Source organism: Rutilus rutilus (assembly GCF_951802725.1).
Source record: "Rutilus rutilus genome assembly, chromosome: 12".
Lineage (NCBI taxonomy): Eukaryota > Metazoa > Chordata > Actinopteri > Cypriniformes > Leuciscidae > Rutilus > Rutilus rutilus.
The window spans coordinates 4305114-4328614 of record NC_140217.1 but is presented as its reverse complement, the minus strand read 5'-3'; the positions used below and the strand labels follow the sequence as shown (position 1 = coordinate 4328614).

Genomic DNA, 23501 nt, shown 5'->3' with positions numbered 1-23501 from the left:
TACATGGAGTAGACTCATTGACGTTCGTCTCAGCAATGGTGTAGCGTAACGTTGAACACCATCCACGTTGACCCGGATTGTGGCATTTTGCAGCAGGGCGTAAGCCTCTCGATCCTGCTTGGACCTGGTGATCATTTTCTCGTTATAAGGGAGAGTATCAACCTGCCAAAGCCTTTCCACATGATGGATGAGATCATCACGGGTTGGAACTGTCATGATGTGAAGACACTGCTGATTCCCTCTTGATGGTTGCATTGGACTCATCGGGCCCTGTAGAGACCATCCGAGTTGTGTGCTAACAGCAATGGGTCCCCCAATTGGGCCTTTGCGTATGGGCTGGATTGGTGTCAGGAGGTGGGGATTATCTGACCCTATAAGGAGCAATGGCTTTACCCTGTCCACAGGAGGCAGCGGCAGATCCTTCAGGTGTCGATAGGCATTCTGCAGAGCAGACACTGGGTAGGTGTGCTCCGCTAGACACAGACCAGTCGCAGTAAATGCATTACGTATAGTGAACTTTTTCATGGGCTTGGATACTGAAGAGATCTCAAAGGATATCGATGATCCGTCAAGTTCAGTGTGAGACTGCTGAATCGTCTGTAGGGGAAGCAATTCCGGAGTGCCGGTTAACTTGAGCTGCTGTAGCACTGGCTGGAGCACTATTGTTCTCTCTGATCCGTCGTCGAGGACTGCATGGGTTTCCATAGTGTGTCGACCATTGTGGAGAAGGACTTTGACCACTTTCAACATGACCTTTGGAGAACGGTTAGGTCTGTCAAGGTAGATCCTGGTAGGTGGCAGAGTTACCATGAGTACAGCCCTGGAGGTGTCATTAATTGAGTCATGTAGAATTGTGAGATGTAACTCTTTACAGACCTTACAAGGACGTTTGAGGTTACAGGCCTCTACTGCATGTGAACGACCACATCTCCAGCAGCGTTTTCCCTCCTTAATCCAAGTGACAATTTGAGAAGTTGTTAACTTCTTGAATTGGTCACAATAGTTGAGGTAATGGTCCCTGTTGTCACAATGGGGACAATATGGCTTTGGTTTTGAACTGGGTTTCGGGTCAGCAGATTGAGGGGGCCTTATTCCACTCTCATTGGCCAGAAGAACTGGTGTAGGTCGCTCTCTGGGACGAGTGAACGTCGTAGTCTTAACATAGGACTTGGGCGAGTCACTCTGGAACAAAGCTGCAGCTCGGCTGGAGATGCGTTTCGCTTGAGACTTGATCTCCAGCCAAGTGGCCAAATCAGGAAGTGTATAGGTCTTGTCAGTACCCATCTGGAGAATACCCCTACTTAGACAGTATTCGACAAACCCATCACGATAAGCAGATGGTAATTTACTTAGCAGACGATCCACGTGAGAACCACACATGAGCTCGTAACCGTTCTGGCCCTCAAGTGTCCTCAGCATGCCCACCAATGATTGAACGGATAATGCAAAAGAGTCAAAAGCGTTAGCATCACCCATTCTCAGTGGTGGAGTACTCATGATAGCACCCAGCTCTGACTGGACGAGCTGTCTTGGCTGGCCATACTTGTCTTGGAGAGCCTGCAGTGCAGCTGAATAAGGACGCGGATGGTACATATAGGCTTTAGCCAGCTGCTGAGCACTGGGAAGTTTCAAATGGCTAAGCAAGACATGATACTTGTACTGCTCACTGAGATGGCTGTGATTGCTCAACAAGTTGTCCAGTGCTAACTTTAATAAGGCGAAGTCACTCTCATTACCACTTTCGAACACCGGCAACTTGGGTTGTGGGATGCCATAGGCTGATGCAAACAGTAGCTCTGTACCAGGGTATGCTGAATGACCATCATGCTGAAAGGGCAAGAATGAAGGTGGTTGAGCACGGCTAGGGCCAGGAGGTGGCACAGATGGAACCTGATAGCTGGTAACTGGAGGCTGCAGCGGACGTGTGCGCGTTGTCACAGGAGGGATAGCTGTCTGCAGCACAGCGTATGGCATTGTAGATGGGGGCAGTGTTGCTGTTGTAGGTTGATGTGACACTGCTGGCGTGCTTGTACTCAAGAGGTGTGCAGCAGTGGACATGACTGTGGCTCTTGATTGTGGTTGGGGTACCATATTCGATGTCGACAACACAGTACGAGCTGGTGCAGTTATAGGGGTTGTCTGAGATACATTGGAGACGGGTGAGGAGACAGCTTGTGGTAACATGTTGAGCACTGCGTGTGGTGCACTCCCGGATTCGGGTGGTCTAACTGATAGCTGAGCCACCCACGAGTCATCAGGAATAATCTGTTCTGCTGAACAAATTTGTATGGTTGAGGTCACAGCTGGTGACTGAGCAGAGGGCTGCTGGAGAGAGGGTGATTGATGAGATGGACTTAAGGCTGGACTAATATGTACAAACTGAAGTGGAGGTGAAAGGCTGTCCTGTGAGCCTGGAGGCACAGGAGTTGTTTGACCAGAGTCCTTAATAAGCATGGAGGATACGAGCTTCGCCACCTCAAACTCAGTCTCTGCTTGTTGCAGCTTACGCTGTCTATCTAGATGCTTGGATAAGGCCTCCTTAGCTGTGAGAGCTTCCTCTTGAACACGCTGGGCCTGTTTAGCTTGTGCCTGTAGCCGCTGATATTCCACATCGGCCAGTGAGTCCTCCACGACCTGCTGGCGGAGACTTTCTAACTGCCTCTGTTTAATCTTCTCCTCCAACATAGCAGTCTGGACACTAGAGAGTTCTGGTGGAAGATAAACGCCAGTGGAGGTAATAGAGCGCCTACTTGACCTGGAATGAGAGCTCACGCCACTACGAGACGTTTTCCTCGAGCTGCTTCTTGGTTGACTGGGACAGTGGGAAGAAGCTTTAGGAGGAGGGTCCTCAGCGGGTCGATAGCCAACCTCATAATCGTCCAGGTGAGAAGGCAGATTAGTCCTGCGGCGAGGTCTGTCCATTGTCTCTAATGTGTCACTTTCTGCTGAATCCATACTGGTTTGATCTTGCACTCAATCCGGCTCGAAGGACCATAATAATGTAGCGAAGTACCACTACAATTGAAAGTTAGCTGGTTGAGGCGGCCAAATATGGATCAGATTCCGGTCAGAGAATCAGGAGTGGAGAAGAGATTCTTGATAATAAGGCGTTTATTTATCTTGTATATGCATCTGGGTTATGCATCTGTGCTTGTATATGGTCTACAGAAAGAAATAAAGAGAAATAATTTACAATAATATTCGTTGAATATACATGTCTCCTTGCATTAATTCCACTCAGAAAATAAACAAACAAAAAATATATTCCAGTTAAATGCCAATATTAATCACAAGGAAGTAAACAAAATACGGTAGTACACAACTGTAAACAACTCGCGCTGTCGGAGAAAAACGCTAACGTGTCTGGTGATGACTCATCAGATTAGTTCGGCAGATTACGGCCGAAATAAATGGTCAAATACAAGCAATATAAACATAAGAAATTACTAATCACATGCACGTCACATACTGATAAGGTATAGATATATATGTGCACTTACAGTTATTGCATGAACGCATTTACACAGAACGAAACCACCAGCATAAACAATGATTCACCGTCATCTTTTACCGGGGTGCGTCGCTAATATAGGAACGTGTAGGAAACAATAAACAAAACATTAGTTCCTAGGACAGGCTTTCTTACACGTCACCTCCACTGCGCCGGAGCGGATATATAAACGGCCGGCCGACGCCATCTTGGCAGCCGAAAATGCACAAAGAGGCAGTCTTTGTCCATTTTCGGTTATACTGGAGCGATGCGCTACCAAGATGGCGTCGGCCGGCTCCGCCCACTTTGGGCTTCAAAAATGCTCTTCAGAAACCAACGGGTGACGTCACGAACACTACGTCCATATTTTTTTACAGTCTATGGTTTAAACGTCAGATGTATTGGGTCCACTGGGGCGGCAACTAACGATTATTTTGATAATAAAATAATCGGACGAATATTGCTTCGATTAATCGAATGAATGTTTTTTAATTAATTTCTATTATCTGTGCGAAGTCTTGTTTTGCCTTAGTGGGCATTTCTGAGCATTTATTTTCCCAGTTTATCATTTCTGTGTTATGACGCGCGGACTGTTAATCTGTTTATGACTGCTTGTTGACCTTCCTCTGTTTGCTGTCACTCTCTGTTCCTGATGGTTTGCTGCCTGTCCTGTCCGACTACGATTATTGTCCGGCCCACGTTGATGTCTTTTGCTGGTTGCCGACCCTTGACTGTTTGATTCTATTGTCTTCACTAATAAAGCTGCACAAGGATCTCAACCCAAGCTCATCTGAGTCTGCGTTACATGTATATTTGAGTCTGAATTATTATTTTTATTATAATTTTTTTTGATCTTAAAAGCCATTCAGACTCACAGTCTTTGTCCAATAAATAATGGGTCATCTGTATTTTACAAATACATAACTATTTGTGTGTTAATACGCTGATTTCACGCAGCCGTTATTTTGAAATCGAAAGCGAGGCTCCGGTGGGAAGAAAACCGGAAGTGTCGCCTTTAATCATAGGAGAGTCGTGAATGCGATGGCGTATTGTTGTGTTTAATGATGTTGTGTCAATTCTAAAACTGTACATACATTTCTTTCATACTTTAGACTATATACAGTGAAATTCATTTAGAAATAAAATATTTTTTTTATATAATTCAGAAAGTAAAAAAAGAAGCAGGAATGAACTATATACATATCCTATATTGGATATTAACATCCAAAAGTGTAAATCGCGGCAGCAGCTTCACGTTGGTAGTCCAAAGGCATTGTAGTTTATCTTTACTTCCGGGGTTTTTCCCACCGGAGCCTCACTTTCGATTTCAAAATGGCGGCTGCGTGAAATCAGCGTATAGTTTGAAAAGGGCATATCCTTTGCTTGCCAACAAACTGCCGATGGCTAATATAAGAACTATTAATGTAGTGTAGTTGTGTACCGTGTGACCCGCTCTCTCCAGCAGGGCTTTAGTCTCCCTGAAGGCCCTGGCCATGCTTGGAGACGGCTGCTGGAAACCATCGTTCTCATAATAACCAATCCTCAGGGGCTCTGAGCTCTCATACACCTGTTTCATAAGAGGAAAGTATCATAGATTCTGTATTTCACCTATAATTGACCCATAAACAAGCATTTGATGTGCTATATTTATACAGGACCTTTTGGTTGAATGGTATAGGAGGAACAGTGGGATCCAATGTGAACATGTCTTGGCAAAGCAGTGCCCGCATAAACAGAGCCACGCTCTCGACGTCTCTTGCCAAAGGGCCAATAGAGGACAACACTGTAATCCAGCACATAGATTATGTCTTATATTTATTTACAGTTCAAAACTAGACCAGCAAACCTGATCTTACCTGACTTCTGGCCTTTGACACAAGAACTGATTTCTTGACCACTAAACAAGGATGATATAAAAAATAAAGCAAATCAAAGAACAAGAAAAAACAAGTAGATTATATGCACAACATCTCAACAAAAGAGCTACAGGTGAATCTCACAAAACAAAATGTAAATCTAAAATCAAAAGAAAGAAATAAGAAATTATACTATGAATAAAGAAATGTTTGTGCATCATGACAATATTTACAGAAATTGAGCACATTTACTGTGACTTTTGTGTCCCTCATTAACATATAAACGTTTTTATTTACAGACATGTTATTATAGGCATTTAGCCCTGTGTTACCAAATTCCCATTTTTATATTAGTAAATATGCTCATTTTAATTATGAAAAAAACTTATGCAAGCAAATTCTAGTATTTTTTCTTTCTTTTTGTATTTTTTTAAAGATATTAATAGATATAATGCATTATTCAAAATACTTAAAGTTGGTTTCCTATGTTCTGCATCCACCCTGTTGACATTATAACTATCCCTTAATGACCATAATCATACTCTTGATTATGAGATTGTGTTCTTAATCATAATCATAATTTACACAAAAGAAATTATGACATCATCATCACTATGAAGTGACACCTGTACGCTGTAAATGTGTTAACATGTTTTTTCAAATGTTGTTAGATTTGTCTCTTAAATGATCAACTCCGTTACCTTGATTTTCTATAGTAAACAATATGGCAATATGGGCATTAAATTATATTTATATTAACACCTTGTAGTGTCTTGACCTTGAGCACAAGGTAATGGCTCAACATCATGAAACGTTAACCCTGTTACTGTTTAAATATAGCAAAATCTCACCATACATTAATTTACCTTGAGGTGGCACAAGGCATTTTATAAAACACTTATTTGTCTGACAGAATCTTTAAAAGCTTTGTTACACATTTACTGTAGCAAGAACTGCTGTGAACCCTTTGCTTTGGAAAATGAAACTTTTCCTCACCATATACAGTCTCCTCACACAAATGTGACCAAAGACACATACGAACCTTAGCCTCTTCGATGTGGGCTTAAATCCACAAATCCCACAGAAGGCTGATGGGATACGAATGCTCCCTCCAATATCAGTGCCAAAGCCCAGGATAGATCCGCCTCCTCCGATCAGAGCTCCCTCTCCTCCAGATGAACCGCCAGGCGTCTTCTTGAGGTTGCAAGGGTTCAAGGCTTGCCCATAAATGGGGTTACTGCAGTCATAACTACAGTACATACAAATACAGAGGGGTTGGGTTGGTTACATAACAATATATCGTGTCACAATATATTGCAATACAAAAATGCAACAATATGTATCGTGGATAGTGACAATAAGTATTGTGTATAGTTCACCCAAAATGAAAATTACTATGTGAGAAAAACAAGTAATAAAAACTCAGTGAGTGTTTTAGCGCAATTTTCTCACGTCATGGGATCACAACACTAAGAGATAGTAAATGAAAGAGAAAATAAGTTGCTCGAGAATATAACTTTCTCTTGAAATTCAAATGAACTTTCTGAAATCAAATCAGCAATGGATAATAAAAAAGGCACAATCACTTGACTAGTTGAACATCATTTTTTTTATTATCTCATTATTTTTTACATCTTGTGTTCACTCAATATCCTCGATTTTCTCTGTATCAGCTTCCTTTTCTGCTTTGTCCTCTTCAGATTCTTCCTTCTTTTCTGCTTGACTATTGGCTTGTGACTTTGTAAACTCTTCTTCTGCTTTCGAGATATTTGCCAAAACATCCTCTGAAAGCCACGAGTCATCGTAGAAATCAGATACGCCTGATGAGGAAGCCGTTGGTGTGGATGTCGCCATCTTTTGTCGCTTTGCTGAACGTTATTCCATTTATTTTGCAACAACCTCTTGTCGTTTTCTCATATATTCTTGCTCCTTCTCCAAATCTTGATCGATACCTTCATTGATTTCTTGCCGTAATTCAGTGGAATTAATTGTGCTCATGACTCTTGTGAATACCTTCCTTACGTATTTCTGTGGAACAATAGTTTTATAGGTGAAAAGGCAATATTTTTCTTATTTCCCTTCATATAAAGTTTTAATTAATTTTTGAAGCATAAAGGAAAGATTTTTGATCAATTATTTTTTTCTAATATTATTGTAAATTTTAGAAGCTATCGATTGCAATTTGTTTCAACTCGATAGCTATTATGGTTGCCGAGAAATTTGCAAAAAACAGATTTTTTTCTGGAATTTCCAGGAAATCCAAAATCTTTTCCTGGATTTTTTTTGTGCGTTCCCGAGATTAGACCTTCCTTAACATAATGCCGAAAACCCGAAGTCTCTAGGTGGTCTGGTTGAGGAGTAGATAGAAGTGCAAGATTGGTGCGCACAGACAGAACAGAAATCATGAGTTAACAATCGCAATTTTGTCCGGTGGAAAATTGCGCTAAAAATTCAAGTTTACCGAGTTTTAGTGTCAGTACTACATTAAACTACTATATATAATGTTGCATATAATGTATAATAATGCAATGGAGGATCATGTGAGGGTCCTGATGTCACGATCAGCCACGCACTACATTTCCCATAATTCACTGCCTGGACTCATCTTCACTGATTGCATTCACCTGTGTCTCATCACCCTGTTAGTCTCCCTAGCCTATTTGTACCCTGTTCACTCATTCACTCTCTGCGAAGTTTTGTATGTTGTTACATTGCACTCCTGAGCGTTTCTTCATGGTTTCCCATTTCCCGGTTCCTGGATCCCCTGCCTGTGCCTCGGATTATTCTCCTGCCTCTGACCTCTGCCTGTGTTTCCTGGTTTGTTTGTTTGTTCGTTTGGACTGCTTACCTGTGTTTCGACCATTGCCTGTTTCTTGGATTACGTGTCTGGATTAACCCTAATAAATCTGCATTTGGATCTCAACGTCTTGTCTCTGAGCAGTTGCGTAACACCTGATAATGCCAAATGTCGTATGTTACCAGTAAAAAAGTATTATTTTTGATATCTAGTCAGTGACAGAGTGCAAGCATATTCGTCTAAAATAATTCTGTTTTTTCAGCTTCAGAATCATGAATATTTGTATTCTGGTGTCACTACTGTCCTGTGCATTGGGTTATCAGCACCAAGTCCAAGCCTATTAATTTCCACCCCCAATATACTGTATAACCAAATTTAGCATTTTAATCAACAGTTAATTTTTTTTTAACCTTTTACCTTATGTCTTGGAGTATCGCAATAATATCGTATCCCTACAACTGAACTAATCGAAAAAGTCTCAGTGGATACAAAGGTACAAAATCGCTTTCCAGAACCTTCACTCTCTCAGTTCCTCTGTGGTAGAACGAGCTTTCAGCCTCTACCTGATTTCCTGAGACCATCACAACCTTCAAGAGACAACTGAAGACACATTCTCACTTCTGCTCTAGTTTCTGTACTACTCTAGCTGACTCCTGAAACTTGACTTGTCAAATTTCAACTCTCTTAAAATGTTTAATGATTGTGGAGCCCCAGATGTTTATGACTGAAGTTAAACCACTTGTACCATTTGTGCAACCATTTGTTTTTCAGTACAAAGGTCTTATCTTGAAAATCATGGTTCAGCATAAGTTAAGCCTTACATATCACACATTTCCCATATAATAGCAGCCCATAATACCATCATTTTAACAGATGCTAATAAGACCTGTCATTTGAAGAGCTCTTTTGTGAATTCTCTGTTATGAATACTGAGGTCTGCAGGAGAGAAATTAAGTACTAGTATATTAGACATATATTTAAAAAAAAAGAAGAAGAAAAAAAGAAAAAGGCTGAACAGAGGGCTTGCATGTCTCTATTCTATAGAAAAAAGTACAAAATAAATTGCTTTACGAGGTGAAAAGTTCAATTTCATGAAGAAAGGTCACTGCAAAATGAAAATAAAAATTACATTACCTTCATTAAGAAAATATTAAACAATGAAAATAAACCCTCATCTTTAGGAGCATTATTATTATATGTGTAACATGCACATTTCTCCCCAAATTTTTATTTTTATTGTATTAAAAAGAGCTAAATTAAATTCAGTCCAACAAACACTGATATTTTAAACTTACAACTGTACTTTACAATTTAAGTAATTTTTTTTTTTTTTATTGTAATGAAAATAAGTTTTCACATTAACAACTGGAGGATAAAGTTGCTTACTGTCATTAATAATCTCAGAAAAATACATATTAACTTTATTGACTAAGCTCCAGTAAAAGAGTTGCTAACTGCACGGTCTCTTCATACTCTCTCATTGGCTTAAGATTCATTCCCATGGCTCGTCTTGCTCTGCAAATCATCTGATATCAGCAGGTTTTTCCCACAGGAATGATGTGCAGTGTTTACTCACCTGAGAAGGCCTTGTGGTATGTTGGTCTTGATGAACGGGATGGCGCCCTGTTTCTTTAGCACTGTAACCACCACACTGTCCTTGTCCGCAGGCTGATCCAACTTACCCACAACACCACATGAAGAATCATGACCCTGCACACGCAAACAGGAAGTTACGTACACCACAAACAGGAAGTCACCTGTCTTCACCTTCGTAATCTTCTGTTCTCTTATATTGACCTTATATCCAACGTTGTCCTTGATGCTGATCGGCACTCCATACAGAAGACCTTTCTTCTGAGTGTTGATTTCTGTCAGTTGCTCCACAGACTCCATTAAGATCTCAGTGCTGCAGTTCAGATTCTTGTTCACTTCCAGAGCCTTTGAAGTGTGACATTACACATCTCAGTTTGTGATAACAAGTGGTTTCATTCAAACAGATCTCAACAATAAGCACTGAAAATTGCTTAATGTTTGCATTAGTTTTTCTGCTGCTTTTCTGCACTTTTTTCTATCATCCCAAAGTAAAAAAATATATATAATAATAATACAAAAATATATATTTTCTTTATTATATATATATATATATATATATATATATATATATATATATATATATATATATATATATATATATACAGTGCTATGCATAAGTTTAGACACCCATACTAAAGTTGACTAAAAAGAGGAATAAAAAATCATCTTTTGGAAACTGAACTTAATGCCTTAATTTAAAAAATTAGGAAAAATCCAACCTTTAAGGACACCAATTTTCTTTGTGAATGAATAATGCATCGTAAATAAATAAATGTTCTTCCTTAAAATACAGGGTGCATAAGTTTGGACACCCCTATGTTAAATTCCCATAGAGGCAGGCAGATTTTTATTTTTAAAGGCCAGTTACTTCATGGATCCAGGATACTATGCATCCTGATAAAGTTCCCTTGGCCTTTGGAATTAAAATAGCCCCACATCATCACATAGCCTTCACCATACCTAGAGATTGGCATGGTTTTATTTCAGTTAGCCTAATAGCTAGTTTGATTTGCATTGAGAGATGATCTTATGGAAATTACCCCATGCCAATCTCTAGGTATGGTGAAGGCTATGTGATGATGTGGGGCTATTTTAATTCCAAAGGCCAAGGGAACTTTATCAGGATACATAGTATCCTAAACAAAAAATTAAAAAAAATACTTAAAAATAAAAATCTGCCTGCCTCTATGGGAATTTAACATAGGGGTGTCCAAACTTATGCACCCTGTATTTTAAGGAAGAACATTTATTTATTTACGATACATTATTCATTCACAAAGAAAATTGGTGTCCTTAAAGGTAGGATTTTTCCAAATTTTTTAAATTAAGGCATTAAGTTAAATTTCCAAAAGATGATTTTTTATTCCTCTTTTTAGTCAACTTTAGCATGGGTGTCTAAACTTATGCATAGCACTGTATATATATATATATATATATATATATATATATATATATATATATATATATATATATATATATATATATATATATATATATGGAAACTTGTTTCCGCCACATTATAAAACATTTTAAAAGATAATTGCAACTTTTTATCTCCCAATTGCGAGTTTACATCTCGCAATTCTGACATCTTTTCTCAAAATTGTGAGCTATAAACTCGCACATGCAAAAGTGTGATCGCAAATCACACAGCAATACAGCAAAACATAAAATACCCACCGAAATATAAATATAACCGAAATAGAAGTCGGGATAAGAGTTTCTGAGTCTTTTGGACCTGCATCTGGGCATGGAGTACCAACGGCCTGAGGGAAGCATAGCTTAAACTGGCAGGACAAGGGATGGCTAGGGTCAGCTACAATAGATTGGGCCTTCTTTGCCACTCTGTTGGAGTAGATGTGGGAGAGAGAGGGGAAGTTGATGCCTACAATCTTGCTATATTCTCACAATTCTGACTTTATAACTCACAATTGCGACAATATCACGCAATTGTGAGAAAAAAAAAAGGTCAGAATTGTGAGATAAAAAGCCGCAATTAACTTTTTTATTTTTTATTCTGTGGTGGAAACAAGCTTCCATATATTCTATATATATATTCTTTGTTTTTGTGTTTTTTTCTACTACATAAGTATATATGCACGCACATATGATTGCAATCATGAAAACTCTCGGAATAGTTTTAGCATGTTACTGAATATGGCAATGTTAATGTATTTGGTCTTGGCGGACTCGATTCTCCTGCTGATATTGCTGCTGCTGCACAGTAAGTATGGACTTGCTACTAATAATAGATACACAGACACGCTGCTGTGAGAATGTAAGATATGCTGCTGCTGCATAAGAAGACATACGCAAATCCCATAGCAGATCTGGGCAGGTGGAGCTGGGGAGGTGGAGGGGTTCAGAAAACTCTCAGGACTAGCCTACAGCGAACACTGAACCAGGCTATTTAAATGTTGAGCAAGCAATCTCATTGGCTGCAGAATCAGCAGAGACAGAGTCCTGCACGCGGGCAACCGCTAATATTTGATGTAACAGGTAGATTAATATTTATGTTGTCATTTGCAGTGCAGGTGCGGGCCGGGAATCAATAGGCACGACGGACTGCGGGTCCAATAGCTCAGACTATTTCAACTCAATCCGGTACCCTCTTATAGGCAGCTGCTTTCAAACGGTCCCGTGCTGGTTTGTGCTCACACTTTCTGTTAGTCTGAAGACCGTCAAAGGTTTCTAATTACAACGTGATTTGCAGAGATTAGAATTGTAGCCGATCGCACTGCGACTCTTTGCTCACTTTCTGTATGTAATCTATTCATAATTTGAATAAAAGTTTTATTTTTCATGCTGCTAAGAGGACCAACGGCCACATACACACTACAGAGTTGCAGGAGAGACAGCCGTATTTAAATGCAGAGTGAATCTGCTAAAATATCCCCGATAGCCTATTACATGACAGTGAAGGCTCATATTTGGCTATGTTCTCTTTCTAACATTCGTTCGGTATCTCACTATGGGAACACCTCTGGGCGTGACCGATCGCGGAAGCACCAATTACACCACGTCTGCCAACCATGGCAGACCAATCGCTGCAGCGATTAGGGAGTCCCGCCTCCCTGTATATAAACCGCAGCTACCTGCCGTTTCGTCATTCTCGCTCTCTTCTCCGTGGAAGATTTCGGAAGCTGTCCTCAGCAGACTTGGGAATTATTGCTTAACAGTTTCTTGACTTCGTCACTTAAGAGTGCGATAACTAACGTGTCAAGATGAGTTTTCCTGCTCTTAAGTTTTCAATTTAGTTTCCAAGTTTTTCTGGGCGCTCACCACGCTCCAAAAAGATAAGGAAAAAGAAAGCTCTCTAATTGCAGCACAGCTCCGTACTAGTTGTCACGTTGTGGTGTAACATGCTTGTGGAATGCAGATTTCTGCTAGGGCTGCACACAGCCTCTGCATCTCCTGTCTGGGCACTAAACACGCTCAGGCAGCGCTGTCCAACCCCGAGGGCTGCCCGCACTGTGCTACATTCTCGACTAAGATCCGAGAAAGGAGACTCCGCGTGGCAGTCGCGGGAAAATCGGACCCATGCCTCTCTGCTCAACCCAGAGAGGAACCCATGGATTGTCCTCAGACCAGCTCATGGGCAGAGATGATGGAGAAGGTGTCACCCGTCCTTCCCCCGCTGTTTGTTGACCCGTTAGCGGGAGAGGAAGATGACGATGATGAGGTATTGTCGAACATCCTCGAGGACGAGGATGATGACGAGGAAGATGCCATTCTTCCCCCGAACCAGTCCCGGCCACCGAGTGCACAGGATGAGAGTTCACCCTCCCCTGTAAAGGTGGACGCTGATCTAATCGAGGTCTGTCGCAGGGCCGCGGCTAGATTGTCTATCGACTGGCCTTCTCAACAAGCAGGTCAAGGGGCTGAAAGAGACCTGTATGATGGAAAGAGACTCCCGTCACGTCTCCCGCCAGCCAGGCAGTTTATTCCGACCGTCCCGGCCTGTGTGACTGAGATGAAAAAGTTTTGGGACAAGCCTTTTTCATATCGAGTGCCCGTTAAGGGTTTCTCAAGGCTAGATGTTCAGGGAATGGACGATCTAGGGATGGCAGATCCTCCCCCTGTGGAAACATCAGTAGCGAATCATTTGCACCCGAGCCGCAGGGCGGCGCTCTCTTCAACCGGAGCCTCGCTGCCAGGAAAGACAGAGCGCTTCGCCGCCTCTGTTTTTCAAAAGATCTACAAGTCAACTGCGCTGTCTGTTCGTGCTTTGAACGCGATGTCCCTCCTTACAGCCTATCAAGCAGAGCTATTAGAGGAGATGGGTCGTCAGCTGGACTCCGGATCTCCCAACCCAGTGCTCTGGGAGGAGATATGCGTCATCGCAGATTTAAACCTGCGCACGTCCCACGGAGCAGTTCAAAGTTGCGGTCGGAGTATGGGCTTAGCAGTTGTGGGGGAGAGATCGCTGTGGCTGGGTTTGTCAGGACTCTCTGACAAAGAGAAAGTGGAGTTTTTGGATGCTCCTATAGATCCAAAGGCCATGTTCGGTGCGACGGTAACGGCAATGCGTCAGCAGTGTGACCTGCGGAAGAAGGAGGGAGAAGCTTTCCAGGTCTGTCTCCCCAGAAAGCCGGCTGCTCGGCCTTATCACCCGAGCCGGCCGAATTTCAAACCCTCAGGGAGAGGAGGGCACTCAGATTATCAGCCTTCCTGCCCCGCGCCACCGCAACAGCAGGGCAACGCGGCTCCACAGTCAAAGCCCGGTTTCGTTCGGCCGAAACAGTCGTTCGCGGCCGCAGCTGCGAAACACCGATCGGCTGCCCCTCAGGGGAATAAGAAGAGGCGGTCTACCTGATACGTCAGTTCGGCGTCAGGAAGGGTTGGGAGACAGCACCCAGGGTTTATCTGTCCCATCCCTTCAGAACGATTCCTCTCTCCCTCCCGCGGGGAAAAGGAATGCAGAAATAAAATGTGTTCGTGTGGACAGTTCAGAGTTCAGCGTGTGCGGGAATGTGGCCAGTGTTCTACTAGTGCCCCCCAAGAGTTTGTCTCCCCCTCCACCTTCGAGGTCTGTTATGAGGGGAGAAGGTCTAACGTTCACAAGCATCCCATCAAAAATAAAGTGTTCTCTGACGCATCCAGGTCAAGGACCGAGGGCGCAGAGTGGGAGAAAAAAAAAAAAAAAAAAAAAAAAATCACAAATGAATACCACTATAACTATGCTGCGGCACCTCTAGTGAACAAAGATGGGAAAGACCCACTCGCTGCTCAGGCAGTGAACTGCCGCGCAAGCGCAGTTCATCCCTGGGTGCTAACCACTATAGAGAGGGGATACAGGCTTCAATTCGCTGTAAAACCTCCTCTGTTCAATGGAGTGGTAATTTCAGTGGCCAAAGGGGAAGCAGCTCTGGTTTTAGAGGAAGAAATAGCCTCTTTAATGAGAAAAGGAGTGATAAGAGTGATTCCAACGGTAGAGAGCCGGAAGGGTTTCTACTCCCGTTATTTTGTGATTCCCAAGAGAGTGGGGGGGTCCAGGGACGGACTGGGGCTAAAAAACAGCCCTGGACTTTCTCCCAAATAGGCCCATCATCCGGCCATTCGCCTCTAGCCGTGTGCGACAGACACTAGCCAGGATGTCCTGATACTAGGCTATGCCACAATACTGTAGCCTATCAGACAGGTATTCACAGCAAGTAACATCTCAAAACCAATGATGATAATTGGGGTTGTGTTTATTAATGAAGCCTCAGCCTTCAAATAAAAACAAAAAATGTACAATGCCATAAAATACAAATAATGAAATGTCACTGGCTACAGTAACCCAAATTACACAAACTTGTAATTATAAAACATATAGTTAGGCTACTGTATACCAGGGATCTCCAACCTTTTTGTGTGCAAGGGCTACATCTAGAAGGAATTTTTATTTGTTATACTCCAATATTTATTATACATAACATGGTGAAGCTTGAACGTGTTATCAAAAACAGTAGCCCAAACATTTAGTATAAATATAAATGAAAAAAATAAAAAAATAAAAAAAAATAAACTGCCATAACTTCTAAACAAAAACATTAGGCTACTGCATTACATTTAATACATTTATACATAACTGTATTAATATAACAGCATTTTTAATAGTTAATTCATAGGTTTTGGTGTGTAATGTCTTCTAACTGGTTTGTTCTCGGAACAATGTTTCGCCTGTTTTATTTATTTATTTATTTATTTATTTTTTGCGTCAATATGTTGAGAATATCAGCGCTGTTTCATCTGGCTTTTTACAAGCTTAAATCACATAGTCATTTGTGGTTTATAATAGAGAGAGAGAATTCTGCGCTGAATTGAAATGCTTCTCAGTGGATCGCGCAGCTCTGTGTAATAATGTTCGCGTGATCGAGATCAGCTTTGTCCGCGATCGCTGTTTTTTGGGCCGAGCTGATAATGCGCTGCTCAGATCAAACAAGTTTTGTTCCGCTTTTTAAGCGTTTGCCATTTGATTTTTCTCATACGCAACGCAAATGACAGCGTACAATCAAAGAGAGTTGGGTAATTTTGTAGAGGCAAAAGTTCAAATTGAAACGTTTAGTTGAAAAGGTTGCAAAATTATACCATTTATTCGAAGTCTGGAACCCCGACGGCAAGTTGGGGCTATTTATAGAATGTGTTTAGCGGGCAACTCACAGGCACCACGTTGGAGACCACAGCAATTCAAATATAATGTAAGCAAATTTAAAAGTGCAGCCTTATAAAATGTCAGTGGCTATAGGCCGACTCTTCTTCCTCAGTTGTTGTTTTTTACACGTAGCATAAGTGATCATATTAGTGCCCCTGCTGTTGGCTGTTAATACTGCTTTATTAGACTTTTTTTTTTTTGTGCCGACGGCCCTCGGTTGGACGGCCGTTCTGGACTTTTCCAGAACGCACAGATTGTCAATCCGTCCCTGGGGGGGTCTCCGTCCCATTCTGGATTTACGGGTCCTCAACAGACACCTCAGAAAATACAAATTAAAAATGCTGTCTGTCAAAATGCTGGGTCAAAATATTCAGCAAGGAGACTGGTTCACCTTGGTGGATCTCCAGGACGCATATTTTCACATAGATATTTTTCCTGCGCAGAGGAAATATCTGAGGTTCGCCTATCAGGGCACAGCATACGAGTTTATGAGAATACCGTTTGGCCTCGCTTTAGCCCCTCGAGTATTCAGCAAATGTGTGGAAGGGGCCCTGACTCCATTGAGGAGATTAGGGCTCAGGGTTTCATCATATCAGGACGATCTTCTCATCTCCATCTCCATGCACGACGCATGTCCCGGGAATAATGAACAGGGGAGCGGATCTACTATCCAGAGGGAATCCCCTGTACGGGGAGTGGAGACTCCACCCCCAGGTGATCCTCATGTTATGGGAGAGATTCGGCCAGGCTGCCGTAGATCTCTGCGAAGACGCGCACTGTCCCCTGTTCTTCTCCCTGGCCGGCGACGATGCACCATTGGGTGTGGATGCGCTAGCCCACGAGTGGCCAGACGTGTTGCTGTACGCGTTCCCGCCGTTGAGCTTGATCGAGCCGACATTACGGAGGGTTCGAGAAAACAGACATGTGATGATTCTGATCGCGCCTTACTGGCCGGGGAGACTGTGGGTGGCGGAGATTGCGCAACTGCTCTACGACCGGCCATGGCCGTTACCAGCGCGCAGGGATCTTCTCTCACAAGCACGGGGGGAAATATTCCATCCCTCCCCTCAGAAACTAGCTCTCTGGGCCTGGCCCGTGAAAGGGCAAATCTGAGCGCAGCCAGGTTACCTCCGAGGGTTATTGAGACGATTCAGAACGTGAGGGCTGCCTCGACACGTTCTTTATATAATCTCAAATGGGGAGTTTTTGAGGAATGGTGCGCAGATAAGAACATTGTTCCTTTCCTGTGTTCTGTTTCGGACGTGCTGTGTTTCCTTCAGGACCTCCTGGATAAAGGCAAAGCTTTTTCCACGGTTAAGGGTTATCTGTCCGCTATCTCGGCATGTCATGTGGGTATTGATTCAGGCACTATGGGCCAACACCCCCTGGTCTGTAGATTCATGAGAGGTGCACGCAGATTGCACCCAGTATCAAAGCCACTGGTCCCACTATGGGATTTGTCTGTGGTCCTGAACGCGCTCTCTAAACCCCCTTTCGAGCCCATTGAAAAGATGGACTTAAAGCTGCTCGCTTTAAAGACGGCTCTACTACTCGCTCTTACAACAGCAAAGAGGGTGAGGGAACTGCATGCTTTATCAGTTCACCCCTCATGTATGAGGTTCGCTCCGGGTGGTCAAAGAGTACTTTTTAGAACTAACCCGGCGTTCGTGCCCAAGGTATACAATCACGCGGATAGAGTAAGATCAGTGGACTTGTTGGCTTTTCATCCACCTCCTTTTTCATCTCCAGATGAGGAAAGGCTAAACATGTTTATGTCCGGTTCGTACGCTGTATATGTATGTACAGAGAACCCGCACATTGCGTAAGAGCAACCAGCTGTTTGTTACCACTGGGTGGTAGAGGCTATCGTGTTATGTTACAATAGCATGAATTTAGAGCCCCCAGTAGGTCTACGAGCGCATTCTACTAGAGGTATGTCTACATCCTGGGCTCTATTTAAAGGCATTTCGATTCAAGAAATTTGCGCGGCAGCCAGCTGGTCCTCTCCGCACACATTTATTTGTTTCTATAGACTGGATGTGACAGAACCCTCTCTGGCCCACTCAGTTCTGGGAGTGAGTAGTCAGGTGGTATAAGGTGGTTCTATAAGGGCGGATTTCTCAGATTATTCTGTTCTCCGTCTGGGTCAGTGATGCAGTTTTTATACTTTAACCCTCTCGTCTTCAGTCTGCTTCGTCAGCATATCGGCAATACGTCTATATCCCATAGTGAGATACCGAACGAATGTTAGAAAGAGAACGATTAGGTTACTGACGTAACCCAGGTTCTCTGATAACATGAAGTGAGGTATTTTTCAACATGGTTGGCAGACGTGGTGTAATTGGTGCTTCCACGATCGGTCACGCCCAGAGGCATTCCCATAGTGAGATACCTCACTTCATGTTATCAGAGAACCTGGGTTACGTCAGTAACCTAATCGTTCTTTTCATTTACAGAGACTGTAATTTACAAGCGTCTTCATAGCCTGTGATTTATGCACATTTGTTCAAAATAGCCTGTATGGGCAGATTGTTCATATGATCCAGGCAAAAGTTTTGTATTTTTTACACGACGGATACACGCTCTTATCTTTTTTCTGTTAATTATTACTATGTTGGGCTGCATGTCTATTTTTCTTAAATGCATCAACTCAGAATGCCCGATGTTGGTTTGATTTCCCACATTATGACCAAATCAATTCAAATGAATTATTTGCCATATACCATAACTGCAATGTTATATTTTTAGAAATTAGAACTTTTCTTTCTTGAAGAAGAGACATATTTATTTACTTATTTAATGAGATTTAAATATGAGTAAAAATTTAAACTATTAGTAAATGGCATCTAGAAAAGACAGCAAAAGATGGATCAATGTTTAAAAAGATTTACAATAAACCTTTGTAAACCTCTGAAGCTGGGAATAAACTCATAAATCCCATGAAGAGTTATCGACAGGTAAAATATGGCCGCAGTCACAACCTTTTCCATGTAAGCATGTAGAACAGCATCCGGCTGCAGGGATCCGTCCTCGAGTTTCCCGGTGAGTTCCGACAAAGACAGAGATACTATTGAACTGCTCTCAAAGTCTGGGTTCTGGAAAGATGCAAGAAACAAACATCAGATGTTTACATATTCACCTAGGGGAGACTGGGGCTAGTTGTCACAGTGGCTTGATCTCACTAACTTGAGGAAAAAAATACAGTTACACAAATGCTTATTTTCTCTAGAGGTGGTTTTCTGTGTGGGTTTCCAAACATTTAGTCAAAAATATATAGGGAAAGTTTTCCAGTATCATAATATTTTTTGTAATATAATATATGTTAAGATGAACACAATAACACCACACTCACATACATTAAGTCAAAAGTAAACTATCTACTGAAGATAAACTGAGGGTTGTTCTCCATAAAAGTCAGATGGAGGAAAGTTTTAATTGTATTAATTTATTTAAAGTTTATGGATTGATTACTTTAATAAATTATTTAATTGTATTTAATTTGCTTTAAATGTATTAATTATTATATCATAGAAAAAACAATGGATTTTTGTCACCGCTTCCACTTTTACAGTAACATAAATTTAGCTAAAAAATTCTATTCAGCAGTGGCAGGTTCAGCTGTGACAACTTACACAATATAGTGACATGATCATTTCAGAGTTTCAATAGCCGTGAGAACCATGACTTCTAAATGCATGACATGCATATTCATAAACATAAACACTTACTCTATACATAATGCATGTTGCATTAATAACTGATGCATGTTAGATTTTTATTACCTGTATTTTAAATTGTTGCACCGCTTGTTCAGCCCGTTGAAGTGATTTATCACGTCTCTTCTGTGCGTTTAGTATTTTCTTCTGAATCTTCTGGTTATTTCTCCATTTCCAGAAGAGAATTAACGCACCTGTACCGCAAACTATGGCTGCAAACATCGGCGTCCAGTTAATATTCATATCTGAGGTAAGTTGTTGCAAATTAAAACTCTCCATAACTGTTGCTCAATGTGTTGTGACCGGTTGAGACAGTGTGTAGTCTGTCTCTGGGTCTTTAATAACTCTAGAAGTGTTAAAATGAACGCCCGGTGTTACAACTCTTAACCAATTTCCTGCGCGAATGGAGATCAGAGCCCTTCGATAAAGAAGGAGACTACAAACTGCGCTCAAAATGGCCGATTAGTTTGGGAGAAAGGCTGTTCGTTTGAATGGAAGGCAATGGCTACGTTTACATGTAAAACACAAGCGTATTACCAATAAAAAGATTAAGGAATTGCCATTATTTCAATTGTTCAAATATTTTCAAAAGAAATCCTTTTTTCTTCACCTTTATTTTTGACAAGAGTTTTCTATCTCCATGTCTATAACTCATGAATATTAATTAGGCCATGCTGATCTAACCTTACTAGTAAAAATGTGCCTTATAATTATTATTATTATACATATAATTATTGCCATAAAGAGCATTTAAACAGTCTATATTTAACTTTTTTATTGCATTAACAAGAACCTTAACACAATATACACTTCACAATGATCACAATGTATTCAACTGTTATATTCATAATAACAAAAAGAGAAAAAAAGGAGGAAAATCTAATTTACAAGAAATTAGAGAAAAGGATTCTAAAATTCTAAATATCCGTTTTCCTTTTAGGGCCTCAATATAGCCTATAAGTTCAGTTTAAAAAAACATACTATGCAGGTTTATTTTTTGTCCATTTTTGTTTATGTATATGGTATTTTCCATACATAATTATTAAATTAATCACCAAATTTTGCTCCAAACACTTACTCTTATACAATAAGAATATATCTTTACCAGATAGCTGAATCTTTAATTTTGTGAGTTTAAATATCAGATATGGATTCTTCCTCTAAAAGACACACATGTACAGTAGTCTCCATGTCTCACTGGGTAAATCAAATGAATAACTTTATATGTAACTTTCATAACTATACTGGTGAGACAGTAACTAAACTCCAGACCTCTTTCCATTCAATTTGGTTACATTGAATTCCAAAATGGTTTGCATTTAGGCAAGTGACATTTTTCTGCATAATGTTTTCATATAAAAGTTTTTTTTTTTTTTTATCTTTAATCTTCACACTGTTAATACTTAACTGAGATAGACTCAGAGGATATATGACCTAATAAAAAGTTGAATAAGGCAACTAGGAATGGCATCAAATACTATTGCAAACTCTTTAGCAATTACAGGGATCTTATAATAATTAAGGAATCACAGTAATTAAATAGATGTCTTTTATTCTTAAATAGACTAACTGTCTCACCAATATTATACCATTATCACCAGTTTCTGTAGAATAAGGACTTGTTTTTAAACGTAATATATTTGTTGTGGAGAAAAGTTGTTTTAAAATAAGCATCTGTAATAATAAAAAAATAAAAAAATAAAATTGAAAACAAGAAAGCTTTACCGGAACCTTATTTATATTAAAATTACATTTTTTTTTTTTTTTTTTTTTTTAACTTTTCAACAATCAATTCAGGGAAAATATAGGCCTATATACACAACAAATGGTCATGAAATTATGAAATTAAACAAAATATGATCCACTTCTATTATGACTGATTGTGGAACATCTAATACAAGAGCTGTATACACTAAACCTGATAACCCTTCAGTTTTGGATGATAATATTCTACCCTTTAAGACTTCGTTCAACTGACGTTCATTCTCCGAGCCAACATATGGCAGCAAAGCATTTACAATGTAACGTAGATCAACGCTAGTCGTATTTAAATGTGGAAATATGTCATATTTTACACTTTTTTCAATATTAGTGTCGCATACACAATTATAGCCTACACAAATATTGGTGTTTGCATGACATGAACGCGGTGAACCGGAAGTTGGCAGAGGTGGACGTCTCTCTTTGCCATAGATATATAGCCAACACAGAGAATGTCTAATATGGCTACACTAGATGCATACGCAAATATACATATATAACATACGATATATATCAATCACAGTCATTTAATTATTCATTTAAAAGAGTGAAATTATTATTTGGAATTTTTAAAATGTAATATTAAGGTGAATCTCATGAAAAGTTATGTCCAGGTAATTTCACCCCCAAATCAAATACAACTGCAAGAGTCCATAATGTGTGTGGAAAACATGGCTAAAAATAAAAAAAATAAAAAAAAAATACAAATATCCTGTGGATGCCTTTGATTTTGTGAGGATTTCCTCGATCACAGCTGTGCAGTGTTGAGGATGTTGAGGTTATAGCGCCCTCTATCGTAACTGAAACAAATTTGACATGTATCCTTCGTGTTCTTGCATACCAAATCCTATTCACTTTGGATATTGAAGTCCCAAGTTACAGAACATTGTCTCATATATATCTTATATCAGTCAACCCTTTAGGCTTGTGTCTGGATGATATGCACAATTTACAATTAATCATTTAGCAGACGCTTTTATCCAAAATGACTTACCAATGAAGAGAGCAATAGAAGCAATCAGACCAACAAGAGGGCAACAGTATACAAGTGCTGTAACAAGTCTCAGTTAGTCCATGCACCAAGTTTGATGAAGAATCTTGTTTGATATGTGCTCTGCAGGACCCTCTAGAGGTCGTGAGGGAGAAGTGTGCGCAGTCGGAGCATTGTGTTCACGCACACGAGCGCCTGGAGGCGTGCGAGTCCCGGGTCGGCTCGCGCTCAGAGACCACAGAAGACTGTACAGAGGAGCTCTTCGACTTCCTACACGCTCGTGACCACTGTGTAAGAGTGCTCGTGGCTGTTGGATGCCATTAGCTATTATTCCGTCCACCTTATTTTTATGTGCATTGTGGGATATCACATTAAAAAAAACCACTAAGATGTGCATAAATTCTAAAAACGCTCATAAATCGAGGCCGATAATTTTTTAAAATCCGATTAGAAGACATGCGCATAATCTACGATGGAAACACATTTACTAAATAAATATAAACTCAGGTGACTTTGCCTCAGCAGAGGCTGTGATTGGATAACTGGACTAACCAGCGGACCAGTCGCATCACAGCATCTCAGATGTTGGTTTGGTGGCTCTGAAACGCCTGTAAAGTCTGTCATCAGAATGATTTGGTTTAATTCCCTCCGTTTTACAAG

General features: G+C 40.7%; 1 protein-coding gene across 1 annotated transcript in view; it reads right to left on the bottom strand.

Moving 5' to 3' along the window:
* Positions 1-20490, bottom strand: part of LOC311301047 (fatty-acid amide hydrolase 1-like) — a 41345-nt gene extending 20855 nt beyond the window's left edge. Inside the window, exons 1-8 of the mRNA XM_084425881.1 lie at positions 20156-20490; positions 19355-19468; positions 9941-10081; positions 9720-9853; positions 6389-6595; positions 5347-5387; positions 5149-5273; positions 4932-5057 (exon numbers count right to left, since the gene is read on the bottom strand). Of these exons, the coding sequence (XP_084282007.1) occupies positions 4932-5057; positions 5149-5273; positions 5347-5387; positions 6389-6595; positions 9720-9853; positions 9941-10081; positions 19355-19468; positions 20156-20368 (1101 nt within the window). The 5' untranslated portion in view covers positions 20369-20490. The remainder of the gene's footprint in view (positions 1-4931; positions 5058-5148; positions 5274-5346; positions 5388-6388; positions 6596-9719; positions 9854-9940; positions 10082-19354; positions 19469-20155) is intronic.
* Positions 20491-23501: the final 3011 nt, after the last annotated feature.